The 26,825-nt window shown below is 40.0% G+C and overlaps 10 protein-coding genes across 11 annotated transcripts; 6 read left to right on the top strand and 4 right to left on the bottom strand.

Moving 5' to 3' along the window:
- Positions 1 to 6,405: 6,405 nt before the first annotated feature.
- On the bottom strand, positions 6,406 to 7,242 carry LOC108108555 (39S ribosomal protein L21, mitochondrial). The gene is made up of 2 exons (XM_017216636.2): positions 7,065 to 7,242; positions 6,406 to 6,987 (listed from the first exon to the last, which is right to left on the bottom strand). The coding sequence occupies exons 1-2, from the start codon at positions 7,132 to 7,134 to the stop codon at positions 6,455 to 6,457; spliced, it is 603 nt and encodes a 200-aa protein (XP_017072125.1). The 5' UTR covers positions 7,135 to 7,242; the 3' UTR covers positions 6,406 to 6,454.
- Positions 7,243 to 7,490: 248 nt separating this feature from the next.
- LOC108108554 (ruvB-like helicase 2) lies at positions 7,491 to 9,268 on the top strand. Its single transcript, XM_017216635.2, has 2 exons — positions 7,491 to 7,605; positions 7,663 to 9,268. The coding sequence occupies exon 2, from the start codon at positions 7,672 to 7,674 to the stop codon at positions 9,115 to 9,117; it is 1,446 nt and encodes a 481-aa protein (XP_017072124.1). The 5' UTR covers positions 7,491 to 7,605; positions 7,663 to 7,671; the 3' UTR covers positions 9,118 to 9,268.
- Positions 9,269 to 9,529: 261 nt separating this feature from the next.
- Positions 9,530 to 13,055, bottom strand: LOC108108552 (lysophospholipid acyltransferase 5). 2 transcript variants are annotated; one of them, XM_017216634.2, is made up of 4 exons: positions 12,975 to 13,055; positions 12,448 to 12,563; positions 10,757 to 11,787; positions 9,530 to 10,471 (listed from the first exon to the last, which is right to left on the bottom strand). In XM_017216634.2, the coding sequence occupies exons 2-4, from the start codon at positions 12,554 to 12,556 to the stop codon at positions 10,118 to 10,120; spliced, it is 1,494 nt and encodes a 497-aa protein (XP_017072123.1). In that variant the 5' UTR covers positions 12,557 to 12,563; positions 12,975 to 13,055; the 3' UTR covers positions 9,530 to 10,117. The 2 variants fall into 2 exon arrangements, with proteins under 2 accessions (XP_017072123.1, XP_017072122.1); XM_017216633.2 differs by lacking the exon at positions 12,975 to 13,055 and adding an exon at positions 12,863 to 12,971.
- Positions 13,056 to 13,356: 301 nt separating this feature from the next.
- On the top strand, positions 13,357 to 14,111 carry LOC108108557 (BET1 homolog). Its single transcript, XM_017216638.1, has 2 exons — positions 13,357 to 13,552; positions 13,640 to 14,111. The coding sequence occupies exon 2, from the start codon at positions 13,677 to 13,679 to the stop codon at positions 14,028 to 14,030; it is 354 nt and encodes a 117-aa protein (XP_017072127.1). The 5' UTR covers positions 13,357 to 13,552; positions 13,640 to 13,676; the 3' UTR covers positions 14,031 to 14,111.
- Positions 14,112 to 14,514: 403 nt separating this feature from the next.
- Positions 14,515 to 16,304, bottom strand: LOC108108556 (protein max). The gene is made up of 5 exons (XM_017216637.2): positions 16,109 to 16,304; positions 15,968 to 16,033; positions 15,410 to 15,517; positions 15,078 to 15,201; positions 14,515 to 15,012 (listed from the first exon to the last, which is right to left on the bottom strand). The coding sequence occupies exons 1-5, from the start codon at positions 16,151 to 16,153 to the stop codon at positions 14,867 to 14,869; spliced, it is 489 nt and encodes a 162-aa protein (XP_017072126.1). The 5' UTR covers positions 16,154 to 16,304; the 3' UTR covers positions 14,515 to 14,866.
- Positions 16,305 to 16,538: 234 nt separating this feature from the next.
- LOC108108618 (SOSS complex subunit C homolog) lies at positions 16,539 to 17,072 on the top strand. The gene is made up of 2 exons (XM_017216716.2): positions 16,539 to 16,758; positions 16,815 to 17,072. Exons 1-2 carry the CDS (start codon positions 16,633 to 16,635, stop codon positions 17,070 to 17,072), a joined length of 384 nt encoding a protein of 127 aa, XP_017072205.1. The 5' UTR covers positions 16,539 to 16,632.
- An 11-nt stretch (positions 17,073 to 17,083) lies between these two features.
- LOC108108616 (rRNA N6-adenosine-methyltransferase METTL5) lies at positions 17,084 to 18,937 on the top strand. The gene is made up of 2 exons (XM_017216715.2): positions 17,084 to 17,571; positions 18,686 to 18,937. Exons 1-2 carry the CDS (start codon positions 17,084 to 17,086, stop codon positions 18,837 to 18,839), a joined length of 642 nt encoding a protein of 213 aa, XP_017072204.1. The 3' UTR covers positions 18,840 to 18,937.
- On the top strand, positions 17,995 to 18,273 carry LOC108108619. The gene has a single exon (XM_017216717.1). The coding sequence runs from the start codon at positions 17,995 to 17,997 to the stop codon at positions 18,271 to 18,273; it is 279 nt and encodes a 92-aa protein (XP_017072206.1).
- On the bottom strand, positions 18,859 to 21,102 carry LOC108108615 (putative aldehyde dehydrogenase family 7 member A1 homolog). The gene is made up of 2 exons (XM_017216714.1): positions 21,018 to 21,102; positions 18,859 to 20,553 (listed from the first exon to the last, which is right to left on the bottom strand). The coding sequence occupies exon 2, from the start codon at positions 20,550 to 20,552 to the stop codon at positions 18,930 to 18,932; it is 1,623 nt and encodes a 540-aa protein (XP_017072203.1). The 5' UTR covers position 20,553; positions 21,018 to 21,102; the 3' UTR covers positions 18,859 to 18,929.
- Positions 21,103 to 21,545: 443 nt separating this feature from the next.
- Positions 21,546 to 25,664, top strand: LOC108108464. Its single transcript, XM_017216519.1, has 7 exons — positions 21,546 to 21,681; positions 21,739 to 21,842; positions 22,923 to 23,004; positions 23,065 to 23,826; positions 23,900 to 24,311; positions 24,369 to 24,833; positions 24,940 to 25,664. The coding sequence occupies exons 1-7, from the start codon at positions 21,607 to 21,609 to the stop codon at positions 25,662 to 25,664; spliced, it is 2,625 nt and encodes an 874-aa protein (XP_017072008.1). The 5' UTR covers positions 21,546 to 21,606.
- Positions 25,665 to 26,825: the final 1,161 nt, after the last annotated feature.

Raw genomic sequence — 26,825 nt, 5'->3', positions numbered from 1 at the left:
ACAAAACAGGCGGACAGAGGGACTGCCGGACGTGATGGCAACCTGTCCACTGATGAGCATCATTATGCCAAAGGACATGCTGCTTGTCCTGCGGATCAGGCTCCCAAGAGTTGACAATTATGACAGACGCAGACATTGGCCATTCGGGTGAGGCTACTGCTGGAATTAACGCCATTTTAATTGAATTTTAATATTTCACACACGGCTCAACAGCCGGAAGTGGAAGTCCGCAGCGCAGTTGGCCGAGCAGAGAGAAGGGCTTTGAAATTCGCCCAAAAACCGCAAGTAAAACGTGAAGAGTAGGCGGAATGGTTTATGGCCATCGACCATAAAGGATGGCCTGCGGACCTGGCGCTGACTGACCAATGAAATAGCCATTATGGAAATCTGTTGCCAAGTTTGGTCACATAATGGATAATGATGTATTAAATTCAGGAGAACTTAATGGTGAAAAGAGAAGTACTTTACTTTGTGACTTACAAAACACAAAATGTTTACGAAGTCTACTTTGCCTAATATTTTGTATTATATATCTTAGTTCTACATTGTCTTGCTGTTATCAGGATTACAATTAATTAGCAATAGAACACTGGGATTATTTTTTAAAACTGCTAAAATTGAATATTGCTTTTACAAATAGTTCATAATTCTTAATAGATTTTAACCCATTTCTTTTTAAAGCAATATTATAAAGCGGTATTTATACTTGAAAAACTATGTTTTAACTATGAACTTATCATATTTCTTCCCTCTTACACCATAAGTGCTTAGAAGTTGGATAATTACTTTAAAGACCATTTAGTTGCCCAAAATGTACACTCATATATATAATTTATATTAGAAGTTTAACAAATCTAAAATCAGCTTAGAAAAACGAAAGTTCGTTTTATCCATTATTAAGAAGTACCAACTTGCATACCGGTACATGTAAAGAGTTCCATTTGAGGTTGTACTGTTTGCAAGTTGAACCTCAGAATCAGCGTATATAGCCAGCAGGATGTGGACGAAAACCTGATCAAATATTTTGTCACGACCAATAATTTCCTGAAGGGACGCCGCTGTGCCGGGATGTGCCAGTGTCCAAATATTAAATGCCATTGTGACAAACGCCGCCAACTGGCTATGAAACAGCCAACTATTGATGATGATGAGGACGCGGTGCCCCAGACCACCGGGGACCACTCGAAAAGTCGCCGTTTGCAATCAGTGGAGGGGTTGTGACAAACGCAGTTGGCAATTTCTTCGTGTAACATGCAAATTTCAACGATTTTCAATCACAACTTCGCACTCACTGCAGCTCCCTGTGACATTTGGGCAGTGCTGGCCGCTTAGATTTATTTCAATTTGCGGAAACTGAGTTGAAATTTATTCTTGGTCCGGCCATATACACTTTATATTTAAAGTATATTTCGTCCTTTTAATTACTTTTTGATACTATGATTCTGTTCTAGTGATATTTATTGGAAAATTTAAAACAATATGTAATCTCATCATATTATAACATTACTTTGATAATATCATAATGTCATCATATAGTTCATACCCTTCTTTTGCTGTAATCCCCCAATAATCGCTTTTAGAGGGTAAAAACTCGCAAAAAAACATATTTGAAAAAAAAAAATTTTTATTATATAAAGTTGAAACTTTAAAGATAAAGAATGAAAGATACACCCTAAAATCGAGTCTTTAGATTGAGTAGAGTATGTGAATATAGTAAACTTGAACACCTAGAAGGATTTAGCGTAACCTTTCTAGATTCGCTTAGTTTATTTTATATAGCATCTTAGCTTGAAGTCAGGCAACACTGGTCTCTGCTTTGCTTTGGATGGACACACAGTGCGTATGAGCAATGGAAAAGTAATTAAATTTATCAGGCAGAAGCGAGTCCTGGGTCCTGTGTCCTCCATTCTCTGTCGATTTCCCGGCTAGTTAGACTAACAAAAATAAAAAAGAAATATTGGGAAAACTGTCATTATTAACGCATTGAGCGCGGCGCTGACAGCTGTTGCACTCGTAAAAAGGCTGGAAAGGATGAAAAAGGGGCGGGTAGGTGCCATGTTGACACTTTGCCGAGACCAAATGACATTTATTGAAATTTCATCATTAAGAGCCGAGGTGGAGAAGCCATTCCCCAAACTGTTTGTGAACTTTGCTGCCCATCGAACTTATTTAAATTCGAATTGCGACACGTGCTGGGGGGAGTACGAGTGCGAGTAGATTGTCATATCACCATCAGGTGAAGAAGCAGCGCACACAAAGCAAAAAACCTGACAACCCTTGCCGTTGGAAATCACTTTTTTTGGCATCGCAAACAACAATTCAGTGAACTGAAAAATATCCCCAAGGAGCGGAGCCAACATTTTCCACATTTTTGCATAATTTTCAAGAAAAACTTTTCAAGTTATGCGCTAGGTGACAGAAATCGTCATCATCCCCTTATCGAAGATGATATGTGAGTTTATAATTCGAATGTAATATGCCTTAGGCAAATTGATGGAGACGAGGGTTGGGTCCGGGATCGATATAATGCGAAAATAATATTTCTATTCTGAAACCTAAATTTTAAGAAAAGGAATTGATGAATACGCAAAGCGTGAAAGAAATAAATGGGATGTTCAATCCAGAAATCCGATTTAAAACATGAAGTGTTTGCATTTGATGGGTTCACTGAATGCTTTCAATTCGGATTTAAAAATAAGTATTTAAAAATCATTTTAATAACATATTTTTTGAATAAAGTTCAATAAGCGGAAATATATTATTGGGATCCTAATCATTGTCAATTCATTATCACTAGCTTAACATTTGCAATTTAATTTAATCAAAATGCGCTATCAATTTAGGTAATAAAAATCGAAAATATTAACTTATTTTAAGCTAAATTTTTAGAAATTGAGTGTGCAGAGATGTTTTTATTATTTTGACAGATATTTCTCACCCTTTTTGACCTACCAAATAGGTAACCGCTGCTAACCTTCTTTGATTTTTAGAAGCCATCCGCACATCAAATAAAAGTAAAAAGAAAAACAAATATCAGAAAAAGAAATGATTGCAAAACGCCAATAAAAGAGGAATTACAATCAATTGCCGGCGCTCCTGACTTCGCCACTTAACCGCCAAATCGCACCCCGGAATCCCGCCCGTTAATCCCCAGGATCAGATCAAAAAGCAACCCCTGCTAACATTCCCTTGGAAGGCTATGGCCATATCCTCGAATCTGACCAGCCTGGGGGCTCGTCGGCCTGGCGTCTAATCAAAAATGCAATGTTTGGCTTGGTTAAGCGGAAATCGGTAGATTGCGTTCGCACAGTTTTCGCTTGTTGATATTAACACATTCCCCTCACTACCACTCCCACTTTCTCCCACTCCCATCAACACCCTCAGATTGATGGGCGTGGCTAGGGGTTGGGGCGGAGGTGGGTTAATGAAACGTCACAGATGATGACGACGTTGGCATAAGATTTCAATGATATGTCAAAACTGAGTGATGCTGATGATGGATGGGTGGTCATAATACAGTATCCTTCGTCCTTAATGCACGCGGAGAAAATGGTTTATTTCTGATAAAGATTTTCTTCCTAAAAAGAACGTATAACAAATTTGAATACATTTTTGTTAATACATTTTTAATACAAATTCAATTATTATAATCTTGTTTGTATATAATATTATTTGAACTGATTATAAATATAATTGATGGCCAATTCTGCTTCGATTTTTTATTACAGCAACCACATTTTTTCAATTTATTCAAAAAATTTTAATTTTTAAAATATTAAACCACAGAGTTCTTTACTCTTTTGAATATATTTTCATAAAATAAACTTGAAAAAGCGTAAATTATTTATATGCGATAATATTTTTGTTAAATTCTCAAATATTTTTTCCAGTGTATGCGTCCAGATGCCCCTTTCTTTCGGCTTCTCCCTTTTGCGGATCATACATCACACGCTTCTACGCATAAATTTACGAAATTTGGACCAACTTGAGCCGCATTTACATGGGATTTCCACGGCGTGAGGAAGGGTGTGAGTTTTGGCAGAAAGTGGTGGCTTAGATGGACTTCGGCGGTGGGTGGTGGTTGGGTGATTTTGAGGACAAGGTTGGAGGGCATGGGGCGCCATAAGAAGACAAACAAACCCAGCTTCCGCTTGGTGGCAATTTCCGTTTTGTCACTTAACGCACATCAAATGCAATTTTCCTAGGCAAATAACATAATCAACCCGAAAAGTAGAAGGAGTCCAGCACCCGAAATTTCCCTAGCAAGCAGTGCTGGCAGTCAGGTGAAATTTTATCACACCAAAAGGCTTTCAATTTGTGTTAATATTTTCCGCTTACTCTTTTTAGTTTGCGCCTCCCATATTGAAATTTGATTTGTCGCCGGGAAAGTGCAGCGGAATATACATTTTTGTGATGGATATTTGAGCAAAACTTGCCCGAAGTGTCGACAATTGAATTTGTGCTGCTTGTGCAATTTGCGAAATTTGATGTGGCACCATTAGACGCATCAACGTCGGCTCCGTTTTCCTTTTGGGGGAGGGATTGGATGCGAAACCATAATTTTTAATGGCATTTTTATATGGAGCGAAAGTGATTTTATTTACAAGGTGTTGCTAGGAGCGATGAGGTAAAGACATCACTTTGCGTTTATGGCCAGGAAGGTTAAATATATCAGTATGAGGGCTACAAAATGAGTTATTAAATTAAATACTATTAAGTTAAGTTTCGTTTGTTATCTATAATAAAACTTAACCATTTAAAATCACTGTCAAAAATCTATCTTCTTATCTATCTATCTAATGCATATCAGTTTTAACAGATTTGAAATTCTTTTTATTATAAATCAATTCTCTGATAAAAGTATTTCCAAATTACAATTACAAATTCAGCATTTTATTTTTCATATTTTCAAGATATAATATATTCCTTAATAAATATGAAAAATTAAATAAAAAAGTGAGAAGATAAAGATCAATTCGAACTCCTTCCTACTTATATTCCAATTCATGTTTTCTAGAATTTATGTAGGTACTTTTTTGTTTATAAAATTACAAGGAAATGGTTTTCATTATATGGTCTACATACGAAAAAAATAATATAATTTTCTGTAAGTATTGGGTAACTTAAGAATATTTAGAATTCCTCTTTGATTTCTCAGTTATATATATAGTTTTTCTTGTTTTTCTCTCTCATCGCTCTGTATTTCTTTACTTTTATATCTTTATTCCTGAAAAACAACAATTTAAAACGTAGTTTGGCTGCCATAAATTGAATTCACAGGCCCAATCAAAGTAGAGCCTTTCTTTAACCTCACGTGTTCTTTCAATTTGTATTTCCCCCCGAGCCAAACTGAAACCGGAAAGGCCAAACTGGAAAATGGGGCCAGGGAAAAGCAAAAGCGAAGCCTCGCCAGGCGCAAAGGCTAAAAAGTAAACGCCTTTGGTTAGTGGAAAGTGAAAGAGCAGCGTAAACAAATACGACAGCCGCCGACTCGGGAGCAACTTACATCTGCTGATAAAGAAAGCAGCAGGCATCCTATGGCTCGCATGCAGTTTATAAATCATGGAGCGGGTGGTTCTGGGTGGTTGGATGTAGCACTGCAGCCGACGTCTTTTAATGAAAGATGGCAACAACAACATGGGCGATAAAAGGTTGTCATTAAAATTGCAGCGGTTGCTTCTGGTTGCTTCATTAGAGATGGCGCCTCTTCTTTGTTGTGCTGCGGAAAGCCGGTAGTTGGGTGGCTCACATTTCAAACTAGGTTGCCGTTTTGGGTAAATACTGTCGAGCTGAAGTGATGAACTCGCCAGAGTCATTGAATCAAGATGAAAGTGGAAATTGTAATGGAAAAAGCAACAAAAAAATTGCAGAAGGGCAATATCTGCCAAAGATCAAAAGAAAAAATTAAAAATGTTACATGTACAGTTTTGAAATTTCTGAAAAGGTTGCCAGACTTATTTGGAAATACTAACTTTGCAGTAGCTGCCAGACAGGTAAAAAAAAATCTGTGTGGTGCCGGAGAGCTTGAAAATATTTATTTGGTTTCTAAGTTGACTAAAAATTTACTAAAAGTTGGATTTTTATTTTTATTATTAAAAATATTATTAATATTAAAATAATAATAATAAAAATGTAAGGTAAATCATTTATATCTCTCGAAGCTCGTTTTTCTAAAATGTTCCTTTCTTGCTCGGTAATTTTAAACATTATCTCTAAATTTTAATAAAAATTACTACATTACGGCCGTTAATATGTAGTTACTTTTCGTAAATTTAGCCAATAATTTTCAGTCTCAATCTGTTTACTGCAGAATTGGCTGCTTTTATAAATATATTTTTGGGAATAAAAACTAAAATCCTCTGTAAATCCACAACGCTTAAAAGCCTAAGCTTTTTGTTTTCTTAATTACCATCCAACGAACTGATTTATTTTTCTTGATTAACAGCAATTTAAACTAAAACAAGCGCTTCGAAGACTCCGCCTGGTCTTTTCCGCCCACCGGACGAGCCAGTTCGATTGAGTTGATCCTAATCATGGTGTGCGGGGATCGCTGGAAGTTAATCCTCATGTACTGCTTCCTGCGCTTCTTTCGAAAATGGGTCTTCGTGTGGCTGAGCGTTTTCTCCACCACGGTAGCCTTTACGGAAATAAGTCCGGGCTCAAGAATGGGCCTTCCCACAAGGGTGAAGTCCCGGGCACCGGCCAGAAGAACCTTATCCAGACTGATTTGATCGCCTATCGTTGGGGGCCAGTACCCCTCCACCAAGATAATGTCTCCAGGTGTTACTTTAAATTGCTTTCCGCACAGATGGACCACCGCAAAAAGGCGACCCTGCTCGGATTTTTGCACTTGCTGGTTGATTCGCTCGCAAATATTCTGACACTCCTTCTGCTGATCCTTGGTTATGGCGGATATATCCACCGATTCCGCCGCCGGTTTATTTTGCTGCTGAAAAGCCGGTGAAATGCTCAGCGAGCGCATGGCACCTACAAGAAATGGAAGTTTCATTGAGACCGTGTTATGTCACATTGTTTTCATTGCTATTCCTTTAACATCCACTTACCCGCCAAGGATGAACTGCGGTTGGGTACCTGTCGCAAAACCTGGCGAAAGCTTTGCGCTAAGAATGACATTGTTTTGTTCTGTTTTTAACTCAAAAATAATAAAAAATTAAATCGGGCAGTTCCAAACAACATAAAGTGAAATACCCTAACGCATCGCCAATCAGCTGTGTTAGCATGCGCGAGCTATCAACTCTGTTATGAGCAATTCAGAGTTCTCTGTAAATCTAGCTATTTTTGCTGAATGGTGTGCAAAACAATAATTTATTAGAAATCCAAAGTTTAATATAATTTTTATTTATGTGGTCTAAAACAGCTTGTAACCTTTTTATTCACAAAAAAAATTCTTGAAGAACTACTACAAGAACTATCCTAGTATATCTATCTGATTTTAGCTAAATATTCAAAATTCTGCCATCATTGACAGCATGTGCTAGTCGTGCCAGTGTTGTCAAACGCCCAAACTATCCTCCAAAAGCAGGCCCGGCGTTTTGCTATCCGAATTTTGTGCCTAGCAACTTATTTAAACCCCATAAACAACTAGTGAGTCGTTGAAAAGATCGGAATACAGTAGAAGTTTAAACCAGTAATATATTTCAGAACTACAAAATGGCCGAGACCGAGAAAATCGAAGTTCGCGATGTTACCCGCATCGAGCGCATTGGCGCCCATTCTCACATTCGCGGTTTGGGATTGGACGATGTCTTGGAGGCGCGTGTTGTTTCCCAGGGAATGGTGGGTCAAAAAGATGCCCGTCGAGCCGCCGGAGTGGTTGTGCAGATGGTCCGTGAGGGCAAGATCGCCGGAAGATGCATCCTTCTTGCTGGAGAGCCCAGTACCGGCAAAACGGCAATCGCCGTGGGAATGGCCCAAGCTCTGGGAACCGAAACTCCATTCACCAGTATGTCTGGATCGGAGATATACTCTCTCGAAATGAGTAAGACCGAGGCTCTCTCACAGGCACTGCGCAAAAGCATTGGCGTTCGCATCAAGGAGGAGACCGAGATCATCGAAGGCGAAGTGGTGGAGATCCAAATTGAACGTCCCGCCACAGGTACTGGTCAGAAAGTGGGTAAGGTAACTCTGAAGACCACCGAGATGGAGACCAATTATGATCTGGGCAACAAGATCATCGAGTGCTTCATGAAAGAGAAGATCCAGGCTGGCGATGTGATCACTATCGATAAGGCCTCCGGAAAGGTTAACAAATTGGGCCGCAGCTTCACCAGAGCCAGGGACTACGATGCCACTGGCGCCCAAACCAGATTCGTCCAGTGCCCCGAGGGGGAGCTTCAGAAACGCAAAGAAGTGGTGCACACCGTCACTCTGCATGAGATCGATGTGATCAATAGTCGCACCCACGGTTTCTTGGCTCTGTTCTCTGGTGATACTGGTGAAATCAAGCAGGAGGTGCGCGACCAAATCAACAACAAGGTTCTCGAGTGGCGTGAGGAGGGCAAGGCCGAGATAAACCCAGGAGTTCTTTTCATAGACGAGGTCCATATGCTAGACATTGAGTGCTTCTCTTTCCTAAATCGCGCCCTGGAATCGGACATGGCCCCGGTAGTGGTGATGGCCACAAACCGCGGGATCACTCGCATCAGGGGCACCAACTACCGCAGTCCCCATGGCATTCCGATTGATCTTCTCGATCGTATGATTATAATTCGCACTGTGCCGTATTCTGAGAAGGAGGTCAAGGAAATTCTAAAAATCCGTTGTGAAGAGGAGGACTGCATCATGCACCCGGATGCCCTGATCATTCTTACACGCATCGCCACGGACACGAGCCTACGCTATGCTATTCAACTCATAACCACAGCCAATTTGGTTTGTCGTCGCCGCAAGGCCACCGAAGTGAACACCGAGGATGTGAAGAAGGTTTACTCGCTGTTCCTGGACGAGAATCGATCGAGCAAGATCCTAAAGGAGTACCAGGACGACTACATGTTCAGTGAAATCACCGAGGAGGTAGAAAAGGATCCGACTACGGGTGGTGGAGCAAAGCGTCGTGTCGAGGGTGGTGGAGGTGATGCCCAGCCCATGGAGCACTAGAGCCCAGATTTCCATTATCCCATCAACCTCCCAGTACATTCTCATGACTATTTTATGATCAATAAATAAGTTTCCTTGTATCTACGATTAATTCAAATGCCTTTGAATGCGGTGTTTAACATGATTGTAATAAATAAACCATTAATATTAACGTTGGTTTAACTTTTTGAGTTTTAGAGATTTTAATAATGTATAAATGCAGTTTTTGTAACCGTTTGTAAGATTTTGCCGTTCGGTTATGCATTATCATTTAAAACTGATTTGGGGTTCATTAGTTATCAATAAGTTACCGCGATCATGAGAATCATTATCCGTAGAACTTTTTATTCATTTAGAGAAATGAACTAATGCATGATGTTTAAGAACCGTTTCCCATTACAATTCCATCTCCCATTAAATGCTTGCCGTATACTTAAAAATAATTTCATTGCATTTATTTCGCTTTTCCATTACTGAAATTTGCACTTATCGTGAGCATATCAAAATATATCTTTGCATTCATCTTTGCATTGGTATAAAACTGTCTTTATGGCTTAGTTAAGTCTCCTCAGATACTGCTCTCCTTTCAAATACAAGAAATCTGTTACAGAAGTTGTTTGATTTTCATTGACCCTGGTCTCGTTATAGTCTTATGTTTGATCTTCTAGTTGAACTAAACGGTTTTAACACTTATACAATTTACAATTCCATAATACATATATTTATAAGACTGACAGTGTGATTTTGGGCAAGATAAGACAGTATCTTATCGCCGAAAAGCACACTGCATACTTGGGGATGACTCCTCCTTGACTAGGCAAACGATATATATGTATAAAATTGCTTTCGAATAGCTAGTTAACAAATCTCTAATTACAGTGGCATATTATTTGGTAAAACTCCTTATTTGGTTAGTAAAAACAATTCGATTCTGTGATTAATACCAATTCCAAACAATTGTCAAGGCAAACTAAAATTTTGAGAACTTCCTGCCAGTTATTTTCTTCTACATTTCGCTTTTCTAATCAGACTTCTTGTCTACGGATTTCTTTTCCTCACTATGTTGTTCCGTGTTTTTGACTTCCAAATTTTCCTTCTCGCCGATTTCTTTTCGGGAAGTGCTCCAGAAAAAGTGGTTATATGTGTGGTAAAAGGCTGCCCATACGAACAGTAAAGTGAATCCGTAATAGTTAACCGCGCCGTACACCACAATCCATCGCTCGTATTTCAGAAACACAAATGCGGTGAGACACCATCCCATGTAAACTATGTTGTACGACTTAAGGGTGATGAAGTACAGCAACTTGTAGATGTCTGAGTTGTTAAGGATATGGCCCCACTTGGGCAGCACCACTTTTGTATAAAACCGGGTTATCTAAAACAGAATAGCAAAAGAACATATTAGTTCCTGATTTGCAAGTTCTTATCAAAGTTTTCTCCTTGCTTTTAATTTACTTTCCTATTCAGATAAGCTTTGCTTAACTTTTTTATTGCCCCATTATAACCCACTTGCACAAAAAACGAATCACTTCGTAAAAGCTTTATGGAGCCATTTGTGTACTTAATTGTTTAAAAAGGTTATTAAAATTTGTTGGAATTGCTAATAACTTTGCCTAATTCAACTCTAAATTTCAAATATTTACCCAATATGAAAGCTCACCTGTTTCTCAGTGCTGACGACCATATATTCCATTAGGAAGGTCATATAGTAGCCGCTGTGATATCCGTGCCAGATGGCCAAGAAACCCAAAGCCGCGCCATAGCTGATCGTGCGATTGTTAAGGAACTTAAGACGCTTGTAGACGTACTGTCCCACCCACTGATTCGTGTTTACATTAAAACTTTGAACATAGTGCTCCATCGTGTTTCCTGTCTCCAGCAGCTTTAGCTTCACGTTGCTGCAACCGGACCAATCTGGTTCTCCATTCTTGTCCTCTCCCTTGTAGGTCAATCCTATGCAGATGAGTGCTCCCTCTGTGAGCAGCCAACAAGATATGTACTTGTACAGACTGAACTTGGCCCAGAAGCCCAAGTAATATATCCTCTTGATGAACGGAACTTCTGCAAACTCCGGGGTGAGAAAGTATGAATCGGGGAGATATCTCAATCCAACTTGACAAACAATTAGGTAAAATGCACCAGCTCCAAAACGACGAACGCCGGCCTCCAAACTTCCCTCGTGCTGACGGAATTGACCATTTATAAAGGCCTGATAGCGGCGATAAGGAAACTGTGGTCCAACCAAAAAGCCACTAGGAAAATATGCAAAGGCCAAGAGTTCCAGAAGCGAAGGTGGTTCCTTCAAAGCAGTTTCCTTCTGGTCTTTAGACAACTCAGATTCTTCTTTCAGTCCGTCGGTGATATCAAATCCATAGCCAATCATTCGGAGTACCAAAATGCAATGAGGCATTGTCCATAGAATATCATATTCATTGCTGGAGGTGAAGAAGTAACCCAGCAAAAGATAACTCATGTGGAATACAAAATTGAGGGTCAGGAATAATTGTGCTTTCTTTCGCAGGATGAGTACCAGGAAATAGGTGGTCAGTATTGCCGCCAGGGAGTGATATGTGTTGTGGCCGTAGTTAAAGTAGCATAGCCCGGCGCCACATCCGGCAAAGAAAATGTGGTGCAAGGTTTTATCAGAAATCTGTGCAATGAATTTCAGATAAAATGCGGCCAAGGGATAACCTGAAAGGAGAAACGCATTTAATAATTGGCTTGTTTGAGTTAATAAAACTAAAATTTTTTATAAGTGTACATTTTTATTTATTTTTGATTTATGTACAATTAAAGGCACAATTTTGCCGTCTCTGACGTTTTTGTTTTAATTAGTACTAAGCTAAACAAATTGTAGTGAATAATGTTGTTTGATTAAATGTCAATATCATATTTTTGTTAAACTAACTTTTAAGTAGAACTTTAAAAATCCTTAAAACTTTATTTTTATAATGTTATGCGCTTTTAAAACTTTTCGATTATTAATACAATTATGGCACATTAATGCACATTATTAATTTGTATACCTGTTATCTTTATGATCAGAATAACCTAGAACTTTTGATTCTATAAGTAAAACTAGAGATTTTCTCTTAGAGCCAAATGTTAATGATCGCATTCCAATTTTATCAAAAGATGTCGAGGGTTTATATAAATTGAATTATATACTCATGCATAAACCACTTGTGCATACATATAACCTATATCTACACGAAAAGTTAAATGAAATGTGGGAGTATTTTAAATCGTATACTAATTTGATTTTTTAATGTAAGAACGGTATTAAATTGCTCTAACATTAATAGTTTAAGAGTATAAAAACTAATAGCCACTAGTTACTAGTTAGCTTACCAGCCAAGATCGTAAGGAGCAGTCGGAGGGCCTCCACGGGAACCCCCACTCCCGACGCGATACCATCCATTATACCATTGTGGGGCAAGACCTCCGTATATTCCGTCATGCTAAATCTGGAAAAAAGAGTTGCAGCGCTTATCAGTAACTTTACTCGCGTGTTCGCTGGTTCATTGTGCCCGAGTTCTTATCACCCCGAATACGTTGTTATTGTTATTGTCGCATATTACGCAAACTGATTGTTTTTTGATCATCCAACTGAGGTTGGGGGGAGGGAAGGGGGAAGATTAAGCGAAGAGAAAGAGCAGTAACAATAGCAACAACAACAAACAGGTGCACTTGGTCAGGGTCAATGAAAATTCAAACGCAAAGGCCAAATTATCTCGGTGAACCACTGAATTCGATGATGACGCACTTGCCAGCGCACGGATTTAAATATTTTATGCTTATTGATTTCACGGTCAGGTCATAAAAGCGAATGGGAACAACAAGCTAAAGCGGCAAGCTAAAAAGTTGGCCAAAATTACCTAAAGTTACTAAACACTAGATCAGTGTGACTGTTGTCGGGAACGCACAGAACACCCCTAAAAGTAATAGTCACGCGGGTTAACCCATTGTTGAGTTATTATAAGGAATAAGAAAAACTAATATGTATTTACAAATAACATTTACTAACAAGTTATTTCTTTATGATATATTTGTAATGAGAATACAAAAAATGCGAAAAGCAATTCATTCATTAATTTATTAGGTAGTAAGCTTTTTAGAAAATCTATATTACAGTTCCAAAAATTATATTTCGAAAGTAGAAAATTGTACATAAACAAAAAAAGATACGATATAGTCCGAGAATAAATTGTAGTAATAGGTTAAAGGAATATCGTAAAAAACAAATTAAAAATAATATTTTTTCTTTATTACGTTTTGGTCATACTGCTTGGCGACCGACAATTGCATTAGATTTAAAATCATTTCATTTACTTAAGTGAAGCATTAGTCAGCCAAATTCGGGAATTAAGAGAAGTCAGGAGAAGTCATTCAGTGCACAGTCAGCCACAGAGGTTGACCCCAGAAACGGACATCGCAACAGCTGTTCTGCCGCTGGGTGAGATTTCATGTTTACGTTTACGTGTCACTTGAAAGGGACTAAGATTTCTGGAATTTCAACTAATAACATTCTCTTGATCTGCAGCAATCCGTATGCCAAACTGGCACATACAGGGAGCAGTATGCGCCGCAATAACTACCCATATCAGCCTCTGAACCAACAGCCATCGGGACCCCATCCAACAAGCCACGATTCCTTGGAGGCGGAAAACGAACAGGCGGCGGAGGAGCTAAAACAGAAGATCGGAGCCCTAAAGTCACTCACCATCGATATTGGCAATGAGGTGCGGTATCAGGACAAACTATTGCGTGGAATCGACGACGATATGGATCGAACGAGTGGTTTTCTGGGCAACACCATGACTCGGGTGATGCGTCTGGCTAAGCAGGGTGGTGGTGCCCGCCAAATGTGCTACATGTTTCTCTTCGTCCTGTTCGTTTTCTTCATCCTCTGGGTGACCCTTAAATTCAAGTAGTTGTTGCTAATTTTTATAAAATATATACCTTCAGATTTGTATTGTTTAGTGTAGAAAAATTGCATTTTGCTTAAAAAGTCATCGTAGTGTTTAATTTGGAGTAATATTTCTTTTACCGAATCCCCAGAAGCAAAAATGAATAGTTATTTCTAAGGATTTAAGTTAAAACTGTGATAATTTTCTGTCAAAGTTAACTGAGTCAAGCTTATGAACTACCACTGTTTTTCATTTTAAGGCGGAATTGAGATTCACGTTAAATGATAATAATTTTCTGGAAAACCGAGCAATCACTACTAAAAATCTTGAAGTTGCCTTTTGCAATAATAATGTTTCCAATAACTTTTATACTGATAGTTTAAACCCCAGAAAACGATTTTTTTAACGGTCAAAGCTTTCAAAATGATTGAATTGATAAAGGAAACTAAACATGTAAAAATAATAAAACCATTAGATGGGGGAAAAAAATCAACAATTTTGTCTTAACTAAAGTATTAATTTACAATTTATTATTTCGCGCAGAAGTGATTATATGCTCAAAGTACAAAAGACGCTCGCATACTAATTAAGGTCGATAGGGTGGGTTACTTTATGAACTTACAGCTAATGATGATTATGATTATCGGACTTGTTACAGTTTTCATTTTCACGCAATTTGATCGAATCTAACATTTTGAAAACAATTCCTTCACAACTTTAGGGGGTGGGAGAGAGAGGGGTCTATTGCTTTTGGGGAACACAACTCTAAGGTAAACCTAAATCGACGAAACTATTCAATATTTCGGTGAAAGCGAAAACCGGAACACGTCAGTTTGCAGTATTTTTGACGTGCAAGGCGGCTATGTATGGAAGGTCTTCATCTTTTTATTGCGTCTGCTGAAGTCGGGCTGGTCGAGGTCATCATCGTCGGCCTCTTCGCTGCCCAATTCTTCTTCACTAAGAAATTCTAATATGTGATCGCCATTTGGAGTTTCCAGGGCTCGAACTGAATATTTGTAAGTTAACTTTAATGAATTTGTAAATTTCTATTTAAATCAAGTTTGAGCTTACTCTGCTGATCTAAGATGATGTTTTGCTTCCTAATCTCCTCGATGTCCTTCTGATTATCACTTATCTTCCGCCTCATCGTTTGTATGCATTCTGTGGTCTTTTTCAGGATTTGAGCTCTACTTGCCTGTAAATAAAAAGTTAAAATAAATGTAAACGATCTAGTCGAATATATAGGGATTTTCCTAATTAAAATATATAGCAAAATTGTAGGTATTTAATGATCGTGAAAAATGTTAAATAAATTGATAATATTTTTCGAACTGAGTATCCAAGGTAATATTAAAGCAGATTATTCTTGTTATTCCTTGCTTGCAGTAGGTGCATTCCGTTACCTTCTCGCCCTTAAGCGTGGGCACTGCCTCTCGCAGATTAGTAAAGCTCTCTTTGATGTGATCCCGCCGCCTTCGTTCCAAGGCGTTGTGATGAGCTCGCTTTTCGGCCTTCAATGAAACATACAAATTTACATATGAAAGAAACAGTAATACATGTGTAGAAAACCTTATCTCACATACAGGTGGGTTCAGACTAATAGTAATTGTAATGGGGTTTTATTTTATTTCGAAAAAATGTATTGAGTACCTTTATACTAAGTGATATTGAAACTATTTGAAAACATGTAAGAATATATTTAGTTTATCACTAAGAGATATTAGTACAATTTTCAAATTTTGAATAAAACATTAATACTAAAGAAAATGATTTTTCATAGAAATATAAGCAATATTTTCAAATCGCGTGGCTTTCATCCATAAACAGTTTTTCTATTTTTGTGACCTCAGTTGTATGTAATCACGATTTCATAACAACAACAACATGTGCGTTCTGTTTATCAACAAAAAGGCAATGTGCGCAGTCTCTTCTTCTTTAATGAGAACCGCATTAATAGTCACCTGGGTGAAATTAGCGGTGCTCGTGTGGCGAGAGGAGCCCAAACCGTTATCCGAGTCCCCATCATCCTACAAAAATTATTAAATCGTCATTAAAATCCGCCTAATCCCACACGTATAGGCTTCTTTGCTCTGCTTGCTTACGTCACTCTCGATGTCAATGTCTCGGTCGTCGTCGCTCATACTCATGTTGATTTATTTACTTTCTGGACTTTCGCGCGATTTGTGAATTCTTTTGGTGGGGATAACAAAAAGACTAATAATGTGTGTTTGTGATTATTGTAATTAAATATGTTATTTTGTTGTTGTCTGCTAACGTTCTGCGACTGTCAGTGTGACCATATCAAGGCATCGAAAAAATACTGAAAAATTGCACAGCAATAAAAGCCGCCCACTTATATTTATATTCTAATATTATATATATTTTTTATTTATTAATATATTAAATTTTAGTCTTTCGACAGGCATTCCAAACGAAAGTTAATCCTCTATTGGAGATAGATCCTTTTGGCATGCGGGAATACCTCAATTACTTTTGATTTCGTAAAACAGTCACCCTAAAAAAATCGTGCGACCGTACGATATCGCGTGGAAAAGCCAGGAGTAGCACGTCTTCCGACCATTTCCATTTAGTTCCGAGTTTTTAACAAGTAGACCTAGACTATTTGATGGCTTTTCCAACTACAAGTGCTCAACAAGCCGAGACTAACCGCAAGATACTCGAGGAGATACAGACGAAGAAGCAGTTGCTCGCGGGCGGGATCATAAACTTAGGTTTAAGCCCTACGAATCAGGTAAGATAGTGCGGAATATGGCGAATTCATTATGTTCACCTGGACTTTTCTTTCAGATGCCCGCTCCCCAATTACTGGGACAACCAACGACAGTGAATCCCGACTTCCAGGCCGGCATTGCCTCCAATGCCACATCCACCGCCCGCTCTGCATTTAATCCAACGAGCTCTACGACTCTGGGCTTCTTTGTACCTCAGGATTCGTATTTTGGAAATAGTTTTATACCCGTGCTGCCTCGTCTGGAGCCGCTGCCGTCGCCCGCAACCACACCCACCACACCGAACGCCCCGCCCAGCCATACAGTCACTAAATAGTAGAATTCGCAATGGCCCGGATGAAGCTAAGGAAGCTGGAGGAGTACCTGCAGGGCGTTGATGGCTTTGAGCAACCCAAGATCTTGTTGGAACAATACCCAACTCCGCCGCACATAGCTGCCTGTATGGCCCATCATATGCAGTCGCAGCACGAGGACATTGAGGGAAAGTTAGTGGGAGATTTGGGTTGTGGCTGCGGAATGCTTAGCATAGCTTCAACTCTCCTGGGCGCTCAACTCACGGTGGGCTTCGAACTAGACGGTGATGCAGTGGATACATTCAGGAGCAATGTGTTGGAGATGGAGCTGCCAAATGTCGACTGCGTCCGGGCGGATGTTCTGCAGCTGGCGGAGAGCAAGTGGGAGAAGTCCTTTGACACGGTGGTGATGAACCCACCTTTTGGAACAAAACACAATGCAGGCATGGACATGCGATTCCTGGAGGTGGCTCTGCGGTTGGCCAACAAAGCTGTTTATTCCCTGCACAAGACGTCAACAAGGTGAGCGCATTGTAAGACTTAATTAACTTAATTTGGTTTCGCAAAGGAAGAAGGTAATTGATAGTGGAGATTTCAAATGAGTCGTTTAAACTCAATAGGTGCTTATATTGAATAAATAGGAAGATTGTTTTTTAACAATAACTATAGCTTCTAGGGAATATTTTCTTAAGATAGGTTTCAGTTCGAAAAAATACTATTATTATTGAAGACCTTCTTTGCTCTACGGGTAACATGCATAAACAGGTGCATGATCTTTTGTTTCTGTTAAACAACAGAAACAATTGGCTACGATTTTTGGTTTCTGTTCTTCCTTACCGCTGTTTGTGCTTTTGTTTTTTGATTGGTTGATGAACAGACAGCTATAAAACTCAGTAGCACCTACGACAGCAAAGATTATTATATCAAGTAGAATCAATAAGTAAGATGGCACTCTCTCGTTGCGCGCTGATCCTGGCTGCTTTGCTAGTGGGTCTGTTGACGTATTTGCCTGCCCAAGCGCAGATCTTGGGTGGCGGCCACTGTCGTCAAACCGTCATTCGGGTCCAAGTGGGCGGTACTGTGTGTGAGCGCCTCTGTTACCGACGCGATTACCGCGGCCCACCACTCCTCTGTCGTCGCGTCTCCAGTTCCGGTGTTGTTCCAGTCTGCGGGAATGGTTGTTGCCGCAGCGGCCCCAACTGTCTGCAGCTGCTTTACACCTAAAGCCTAATGTAAACGACGTGGTGCATCTTCATTCTTAAATATATTATAATTTATAGTAAAATGACAAATAATTTTGGTTGTAGTTATAAAAATCTAAGAAAACTTCTGTCAAGAAATTTCACAAATAAAAATTTTATTTCAATTTCTTGCAATCCTTAATAATTGTTGGCAATAGAGTTTATTTATTTATTTTTAGCTCAGTTATTGTTGCTTTGTGTTAGTATTAGAAAATTTCGCTGTACCTCACTTTTGAAACGAAAAGGATGTTAGAAAGGACTTTCTCATCTATATTATTTTAAAGATGAAGGCATAATCAAAAAGATAGAAAAGGATAATGAATAGAATAACTATAATAATAATAAAGTATACTATCCTGTTTTTTGAATTCCTTAATTAAAATTTTTTTCCCCAGGGCCTACATTCAGAAGAAGGCCCAGGAGTGGGGCGCCCGCGCTACAGTGATTGCCGAACTCCGATACAACATTGACGCCAGCTACAAATTTCACAAACACAAGTCCAAGGATATCGAGGTCGACTTCTGGCGTTTTGACATCAGCAAGGAATAGGAAGAAATAACTCAGATGCTTTTAGTTTGGAACATTATATGTGTATTTTAAATTTTAGCAAATAGGAAGACATTAAAATTGATCTGTTTTTTACTCTACATTAAAGACAACACCCTGGGCGCACGCCAATTCCCCGGAGTGGTTGACAGTAATGGTGGCCCGTTTACAATACTGCTTCCAGGCATCGGATCCGGATTCACGACCTCCACCTGTGGCCTTTTCTCCTCCGAAAGCACCTCCGATCTCAGCGCCGTTGGTGGTTGTGTTGATGTTCACGATGCCACAGTCTGAACCCTTGGCTCCAATCCACTTGAAGGCCTCTCCGATGTTCTCTGTGAAAATGGCGGAGGATAAGCCCTGCTCCACCTCGTTATTCCATTCGATTGCTTGGTCGACGGTTTTGGCCTTGAGAATGTAAACAATAGGGGCAAAGGTTTCACGATGGACGACACTGGCATCGTGGGGCAAACCTGTAATTACAGTGGGTTCTACGTAAAAACCTTCACGCTGGATAACATTGCCTCCGAATGCCACTGTTCCTCCCAAGGACTTGGCCTCCTCAATAGCCACTTTGTAATTTTCCACGTTTTGTTGCGTGTGCACGGGACCCACCAGCGTTTGAGCGTCAAGCTGGTGTCCAATCTTGGGAATTAGCTGCTTGTATTTGCCAACCAGTGCCTTTACAAATTGATCATGCAGCTTTTCATGCACAATAATCCTCCTGGTGGTAGTACATCTTTGACCACTGGTGCCAATGCAGCCGAAGAGTGCAGCGTCAAGTGCCATTTTAATGTTTGCAGATTCGTCAATGATCAAGGCATTATTACCGCCCAATTCAAGGATGACTTTGCCGAATCTTCGCTGGACTTCTACGCCCACATCTCGTCCAGTTTGGCAGCTGCCGGTGAAGGAAACGAGGTTTACTCTTTTATCAGCAACCAAAGTCTGACCCACATCAGTTCCTCCTTGACAGAGGGTCACCACAGGCGGAAGGTTATTCCTGCGCAGCACGTCAGCCACAATTTTGGTAGTGGCCACTGAGACCAAGGGCGTACTGGGAGCACCTTTCCACAGTACACTATTACCAGTGGTCAGAGCAATCGCTGCGTTCCAGCCGAACACAGCATTGGGAAAATTGTAAGCCGAAATAACGCCCACCACTCCCAGGGGACGCCAGGCTTCCAGAATCGAGTGATCGGCACGTTCGGAGTTGATCAACTGACCCGAGTAAATCCTGGATAGACCAACCGCATAGTCGCAGATATCTATGAACTCTTGAACCTCTCCCTGGCCTTCGCTGTAGATTTTACCCACCTCCAGCGAGACGAGCTTTCCCAGAGGTTCCTTGTACTTTCTCAGTTCATCTCCGATTTGGCGCACTATTTCCCCTCGAACGGGAGCTGGAACCTGTCGCCACTGTTTGTAGGCTTCCACTGCCAGTCCGATGGTCTGTTCTAGTTCCTGGACATTTCCCTGACGCACTGTGGCAATTGGTTGACCAGTTCCGGGATCGTAGCTGGTGACGGATGGACCCCGACCTTGCCATTGACCAGAATAAACACCTGGATTGTCGCGCTCTAGGCCCAATTCCTTAAGGAAGCTGTATTCCGGTTGGTCGATCAAAAATGATGAGGACGAAGAGTAGCTAGCGGATTGGGTGACTAATCGGCGTGGCAATACCAGCTTCGAAAGATTTCTCAAATGTGTCCACATTCTGGATTAAAGAGAAGGTATAAATGGTTTATTACAAAAATATTTGTTATCAGAGCCGTTATCAGTCGTCCAGACTTTCGTTTTTACATTTCTAACGATTTGTAAAGATAAACTTAGTTAGCATAAAATCAATAAATTATCCTTAAATTTGTTCAAATGTTATTGTTTTAAGTGAATCCTCTTTGAATTTCAATTTTTTATATAATGACAATACTAAATAATACATTTAGAAACCATTTATATTTTTGTGAGTGCAAGTTTAGTTATATTTCTAAATACAAAATTGTATTTCTGGAGGAGGAGAACGAGAGGAGATTTATGGATTACTGATTACGACCTGATACCACTCTTATCGAGCGATAACAGCTCCGACAGTTTTCTGGTTGCTGGCTGGAAATTTTTCTTAGATCCCCAGCAGAGCGGATCCACTGATAGCATCTTAATTAAGGCGGCCTGGGTACTCACTTTGTAGGTGTCTGGATTAAAAGAACGACTGACTGACCGAGTCGCAAGTCAATTATCAACTGAGGGCAGATCTGAATGCTGAACCAGCGGGACGAGTCGGCTTTTGTGGCCAGCTTATCGCAGGCGTAAACTGACTTAAATGCAAAGAGAGAGTGTGGGGAGCTCCGTTGGCGTCTTATCAATAATATTAAAAAAAATTGAGAGGTTGAGTGCAGTGAGCAAAAAAAAAAGCATACTTTCAGGTGTTTAGTTCAAAATAAAGTAATTGTTTTATATTTCGAATAAAACGCGTTATTTTTCTTCAAAGAGAATAAGTTTGAATTAATTTGTTTACATAGAATTAACTTTGATTTGGCTTGAAAAAGATTTTCAACTATTTTCTTAGCTTTATACACTTAAAATTTCAAATATCACATTAAATATTAGTTTAAGCTCGTTTTTAGCCTGATAAAGTTATCGCTATTTGTTTTCGATTTATTAATCTTTCTGTTCCCCTGGCAACTAACTAAACTGTTTGATTGTTAGCTCACATTAGGCAGTTTGTTTGTTATTTGTACAACTTTATAAATTTTATAAAAATACCTATAGTATGGAGGTGCTTGAAGAGGGGAATTTGATGGATAGAGTGCCGATTTTATTGCAGCGCGATCTTGAGTTTTACCAGGTAGAAACTGTAAGGATGCCTTAGTAGTTCATTACATAACGTATCTCCAATCAACAGACTCATCAACGGGTGCTTCAGGAACCAATCTGCTCTGGAGTTGTCGGTGGAAAACTAGATTTTCCTCGTTACGCTTCGTTCGCAGCCATTAAATTAATAAGATGGTAGGTTTTTTTTCGTTTCTAGTATTAACTACTAATTTAGTTTTAAAAAATTCATATTTATTCATATTTGGGAAGATTTTATTTGTCCAAGGCTTATAATCCACATTTATTTATACTGCTTGATAAAAAGAAAATTGTTCTTTTGGTACCTGAAATAGCATATATTTATATTATATTTTAATTCGGTTGCAACCTGAAACGAAGCTTAAGTAGTTCAGAAGTCAAAGACGACTGCTGAATACTATCATTGGAATTCAGAGCATTAACCATGCCGATCAATTGGCCTAATCTCACCACGTCGGTGTAAACATGCGAGGTAGAGCAATTTACCTGGTCGAAGTTTAAGATTCCAAACTAAACGGTTCGGTTTCGTAAAATGTAGTAAAGCCGACGGACTCGTGGCAGGATTCTCGAAAATTGTTACCGGCACAGAACTGACTCTTGTCTAGAACTCCACATGCTTTAGGCATTCGATCAACTCTTCTTAAGCTTGGCTCCGCAACCCAAAGCTTACATGCAGTTCCATTTAAATAATCCAATTCGTCGGCGAAGGTCTGCATCCTACGATCTTGGAGAATGCAGATGGGCATTATATATTCTTTGTACACTACAGTTGTGATCAGTTTAACTAGGCCGTTGTTATTGGCTTGGGACTGCGGGTTAAAGTCCTTTTTTTGATGAACGCAGCCACAAAATGGTCTTCCGCCACCTGTGAACCAAACAATCCGTCCAGAATAATGCAAGATGGACGTCCAGGGACCCACTGCTTCTGGGTTAAAAAAAAACTCGGATAACCTCTAAGAACAAATGCAGATAAATGCAGCAACTTAAATATAGAGTAATCAAGAGTTTTACAAGAGTTACTTTTAGAGTAAAGAAAAGCAGAAAACATAAAAATTTAAACATATATAATTATGTGTTTCAATTAATAAAAACTTGAATAATACAATGCTAAAACTAATTTTTAATTTAGTAGAAATGAGTTTCTTACTTTTACCTAAATTATTTTTGAAATATATACGGCTTAAATTTCAAATATACAAAATTAGTTACCGACGAGAATGCTTTTATTTGCTTTAGGTGGGAAGATGAGTACTTTGCCTCCTACCGAAAGCCATCTGGACTTTTGCACACGGAAAAGGAAATGAATGAGGGAGATTTCGTAAGTTCTATTAACCTAAACATTTAAACATTGTTAATAGAAATGCTTTGGTCACTGCAGACAAGTGTCACCGTAAAGACCTCTGATCCAGATAAGTTTGTGCAGCTGGTGACCAAGTCTGCTGACTTACTTCTGGAGCACATTCATCGTCTTTCGCAGGAGTCCCTGGATCACGCCGATTTGTCTGTCCTCACTGCCACTATTGGAGCTGCCTCGCTGGTCAAGAACTCCTTGAGTGTTTACATGCAAGCAGCCACCACTACCATATGTCCCCCCAAGGGCGATGAAAAGGGAGGAGCTCTTAAGCTCAGTTTCAAGCAATATTCCCAGATGTCAGAGGCCTTGGCCGAAAGACTCCTGGATCTCCACTGCCGTTTGCTTTTACTTTATATTATGCAAGATGCCGATTGTCTGCATTGGGAGGATACTCAACCCTTTTTCGAGTCGGAAAGGGGCTCCTACACCGTTCAGATGTGGTGGCACTACATGAGGGGCTCCAAAACCGATCTGTGGAATTCGGTGCCTCCGAAAATGGCTCAAAAGATATTCGCTGGAATGCTAAACGAAACGTTGAGTGTTCTGACTGTGCGGTATACCCAGATTGTGACCAGTGTGGCTAGATCCACGCTCCATCTGGTGGATATCTGCAACATGTTGCTCTGCATCGCTGAGCTACTGCCCCATATTTGTGAGAGTGGTGAGGCGTATGTGGGGTTGCAGCTGAGTAACCAGAGTGTCATCATTAGGGATATTCATGCTAAATGCAGGGAGCTCTTCTACTGCCTCCTCTTAAGGGGTTCTCCATTAGGCGTGCTTTCTAAGGTAAGCAGTAGGGCTTTTGAAAGTCATTTTTCTTCTTAATGTTATATCCACATTACATTGTATGTATATATAGGTCTTCCGTAAAGGATTGGATAACATGGAAATGTTTAGCTCTCGCCATGGCTTGCCCAGTGCTTGGATTATTTTCGCTCTTCCCAGATATTTTCCCAAGGAGCAGTCCTGTCAATGGGTCACTGAGTTCTCGGATCTTTCCACCAACACTGCGATTTCCCTGGATTTGAGGGTCTTACTTGCCTTTCCGGAGGCTGATTGGTCGTATTTGTTGAAGATTCTATTGATGAGAGATGCCTATCTCACTGGAATTATAATGCGCCACCTGATGCAGTATTTACCATCTTCGGAAAACTTTAAAAACGTGGCCAAAATATCTTTCACTAGCGCTCAAGGCGCTCCTCAAAAGTGTGAGGCTTTTTTGTGCCGGGGAGAGTGCTTCAATGTAACAGATTCTATAGCAGGGGATATAGGTAAGATTAGTCTTATTAAAAATATTTTCTTAATATTCCTAAATCTCTTTGAAACAGATCCTGTAGGTCAATCCAACTACCAGATTGTCCTCTCACTCACCTACTTAGTGGTAGCTGTTGGCAAGGCGGTAGATATTAAATCCTGCTTGATTAAAACCCTGGAGGAGCATGCCATCGCGGGTTGGAGTGATTGCCTCGACAAGCGACAGGTGTGGAACCAGAAGCGAACCCCCTGGTTGGAAGCCATCATGCACTTTGTTTACCCTGTTCTGGATTGCGTGGTGGATATGTTAGTCAATGCCGTGGAAAACGGAGCCAGTATGTACCAGGCGATGTCTTTAGCTCTAACCTGCGTCTCTGAGATTTGGGACTGCCTTCCCGAGGGGCTGTACAAAATAGCCTCCTTGCTACAGGACATCATACCAGTTTCCACTAGGCCTTTGGGGGATTCAGTGCTCTTGCAGGTGGTTTTTGCAGCACTCTATACAGAACTAATAAAAACAGCCGAGATGTATGAGCAGGGTAAGTAGATGTTATGCTTGAATTAAGTTTTTTACATATTTTATTATTTAATTAATTAAATATGTTTTAATATATGTTTTGATAATTTATTAATATTTACTTATAGCTAAAAACGAGGACAAGGCCGCCATATGTTACTCCATTTCGGAGGCAATCTGCTCAATCGACGAGGACGACAAGCACACGGACCAGATCGAGTTGTTCCTTAAGCAGGCCAAAGAAAGTATCAATTTGGATACGGACTTTGGTCAGACTGCAGGGAGTAACAACCGAGGGGCCGGAGGAATGAGTGCAGTGAGTACGATTAAAATGGATGACTTAGCCTTGACGAATGCAGAATCAGATCGCTTGAGCCACAGTCCACCAAATAATTATGCCATGGAGCTGGATGTGGGGATAGCAGATTATATAGCCGAAGTCCTGGTCAGCGATGTCTTGACCACCAATATAGGAAAACAAGCCTTGAAGGTGGTGTATAACTACTTAAAGTTCAACAAGGACTGGTTACTCGAGCAGTTGGGTACGGGTGATAATGATCCGAGTCCTTTTCAAGGCATTCAGGGTCAGAACATCAAGGAGGCCAAGACCTCGGTGCTAAGGTCCATGTTCTTCATTGGAAACACCCCCTTCGACCAGCTGCTTACTGGCTCTTTGAAAATCGACTATGTCAGTTGGCTGCAGATGCCGTTGTCCTTGAATCCGGAAAGAACCTGGCTGCATTTAACCAGACGCTGCGACTTCCAAGAGGATGCCAAGCTGGCGCTGCCCGAGGTGGCCATGGTGGCCGGGATTACCAAGATAATGAAGCGGCGCAAGGAGTTTCCCAAGTGAGCTACGCGGGAAGCATCATTAGCATGAAATGCACTCACAAAAAATAATAGTTATGTTGACTTTAATCTTAAAATAAATAATAAAAATGTATAAAAATGTATACACAATTTGAGATCTATGTCAAACATCAAAGTTTCAAGAAATCAACATCATAGAAGTAGACAAAACTTCCAGAGCTGCAGGACACCATGTCAAGGACGACCTTTATGAAAATTTCACTGAACAGTTGAGGGAAGTTTAAGGAAATTAAATTTTCCGAGTGTGAGGCAGCTGTGAATTATGTCGTAGATGGTGGCGACAGTGGAGAGTTTCCTCGGGGGGCAGCTCCCCACTTTGGATGTCATTAACGCCGCATAATGCAAACAAGTCTGACGATAGGCACCTCAGCAAATGCACAGCACAATAAGCGGAGGAGCTAAAAAAATATTTACTCGTGCTCCCCCTGAGTTTTGCCCCCCCCGTTTAATATATGAGGTTGGAGGCGGTGTGGCAGCCGAAAATGTTTTTGTCCACATCCTGCGTACTCGCCCGGCACTTGGCAATTGCTCAGCTTTGCTCTTGGTCGTCTTTTGAGCTGCTTTCCGCCTCCTGCCACCTCTACCTCCACCTCCTCGTCCCTCATTCAGCCAGTTATGAAAATTACTGAAACGTGGCCAAGGGCGGGTGAGGTATGAGGGGTGTGGCAGCATCAGCAGGACGAGAGCACGCACACACAGCACCACACCAGCACACCAGTAGTAGCAACAACATGAGGGGCATCACACACAGGACAACGTGACAAATAAAATCAAGCTAGCATTGGTAAGAACACCCGCAGGACTATAAAGACTGGCCCAATGCGCTACACTCCGAAAATGTTTTGAAATACCATTTTGAATTCGAAAATAAATCAGACTTAATATAGATAAACGGTCTTTGATAATTAGTTATTAATTTAGGCACTTAAATTGAAACTAATATTTGCAAAAGAGGTTTCTTCTATTATTTTTTATTAACAGTTTTATTGATTTGAGAAAGCCTTTAAGAAGTTTATACAAGCTATATCTACACTTATTATTGTTTCCTAGCAATGATTGGTCCAAAAATTTGAAGCATTTATAAAAAGATGTTTTCAAGGTTATCTAAAAATAATTTTAATGTTGATTATATTTTATTAATATT

This window comes from Drosophila eugracilis, unplaced genomic scaffold (assembly GCF_018153835.1).
Source record: "Drosophila eugracilis isolate 14026-0451.02 unplaced genomic scaffold, ASM1815383v1 contig_2154, whole genome shotgun sequence".
Lineage (NCBI taxonomy): Eukaryota > Metazoa > Arthropoda > Insecta > Diptera > Drosophilidae > Drosophila > Drosophila eugracilis.
Note: the sequence above shows the minus strand (reverse complement) of the source record. Positions and strands in the feature narration are given on the sequence as shown.

Coding starts and splice junctions, on each gene's coding strand:
- LOC108108555 (XM_017216636.2), bottom strand. CDS start 7,134: ATGTCATTCTTAGCGCAAAGCTTTCGCCAGGTTTTGCGACAGGTACCC. Junction 6,988..7,064: donor CCGCAGTTCATCCTTGGCGG/GTAAGTGGATGT, acceptor CATTTCTTGTAG/GTGCCATGCGCTCGCTGAGC.
- LOC108108554 (XM_017216635.2), top strand. CDS start 7,672: ATGGCCGAGACCGAGAAAATCGAAGTTCGCGATGTTACCCGCATCGAG.
- LOC108108557 (XM_017216638.1), top strand. CDS start 13,677: ATGCGCCGCAATAACTACCCATATCAGCCTCTGAACCAACAGCCATCG.
- LOC108108556 (XM_017216637.2), bottom strand. CDS start 16,153: ATGAGTATGAGCGACGACGACCGAGACATTGACATCGAGAGTGAC. Junction 15,518..15,967: donor GCACCGCTAATTTCACCCAG/GTGACTATTAAT, acceptor GTTTCATTGAAG/GCCGAAAAGCGAGCTCATCA. Junction 15,013..15,077: donor CATCATCTTAGATCAGCAGA/GTAAGCTCAAAC, acceptor ACAAATATTCAG/TTCGAGCCCTGGAAACTCCA.
- LOC108108464 (XM_017216519.1), top strand. CDS start 21,607: ATGGAGGTGCTTGAAGAGGGGAATTTGATGGATAGAGTGCCGATTTTA. Junction 23,827..23,899: donor CATTAGGCGTGCTTTCTAAG/GTAAGCAGTAGG, acceptor ATGTATATATAG/GTCTTCCGTAAAGGATTGGA. Junction 24,834..24,939: donor AGCCGAGATGTATGAGCAGG/GTAAGTAGATGT, acceptor ATTTACTTATAG/CTAAAAACGAGGACAAGGCC.
- LOC108108616 (XM_017216715.2), top strand. CDS start 17,084: ATGGCCCGGATGAAGCTAAGGAAGCTGGAGGAGTACCTGCAGGGCGTT. Junction 17,572..18,685: donor CTGCACAAGACGTCAACAAG/GTGAGCGCATTG, acceptor TTTTTTCCCCAG/GGCCTACATTCAGAAGAAGG.
- LOC108108618 (XM_017216716.2), top strand. CDS start 16,633: ATGGCTTTTCCAACTACAAGTGCTCAACAAGCCGAGACTAACCGCAAG. Junction 16,759..16,814: donor GTTTAAGCCCTACGAATCAG/GTAAGATAGTGC, acceptor CTTTTCTTTCAG/ATGCCCGCTCCCCAATTACT.
- LOC108108615 (XM_017216714.1), bottom strand. CDS start 20,552: ATGTGGACACATTTGAGAAATCTTTCGAAGCTGGTATTGCCACGCCGA.
- LOC108108552 (XM_017216634.2), bottom strand. CDS start 12,556: ATGACGGAATATACGGAGGTCTTGCCCCACAATGGTATAATGGATGGT. Junction 11,788..12,447: donor GCTCCTTACGATCTTGGCTG/GTAAGCTAACTA, acceptor TTCTCCTTTCAG/GTTATCCCTTGGCCGCATTT. Junction 10,472..10,756: donor TCGTCAGCACTGAGAAACAG/GTGAGCTTTCAT, acceptor ATTCTGTTTTAG/ATAACCCGGTTTTATACAAA.
- LOC108108619 (XM_017216717.1), top strand. CDS start 17,995: ATGGCACTCTCTCGTTGCGCGCTGATCCTGGCTGCTTTGCTAGTGGGT.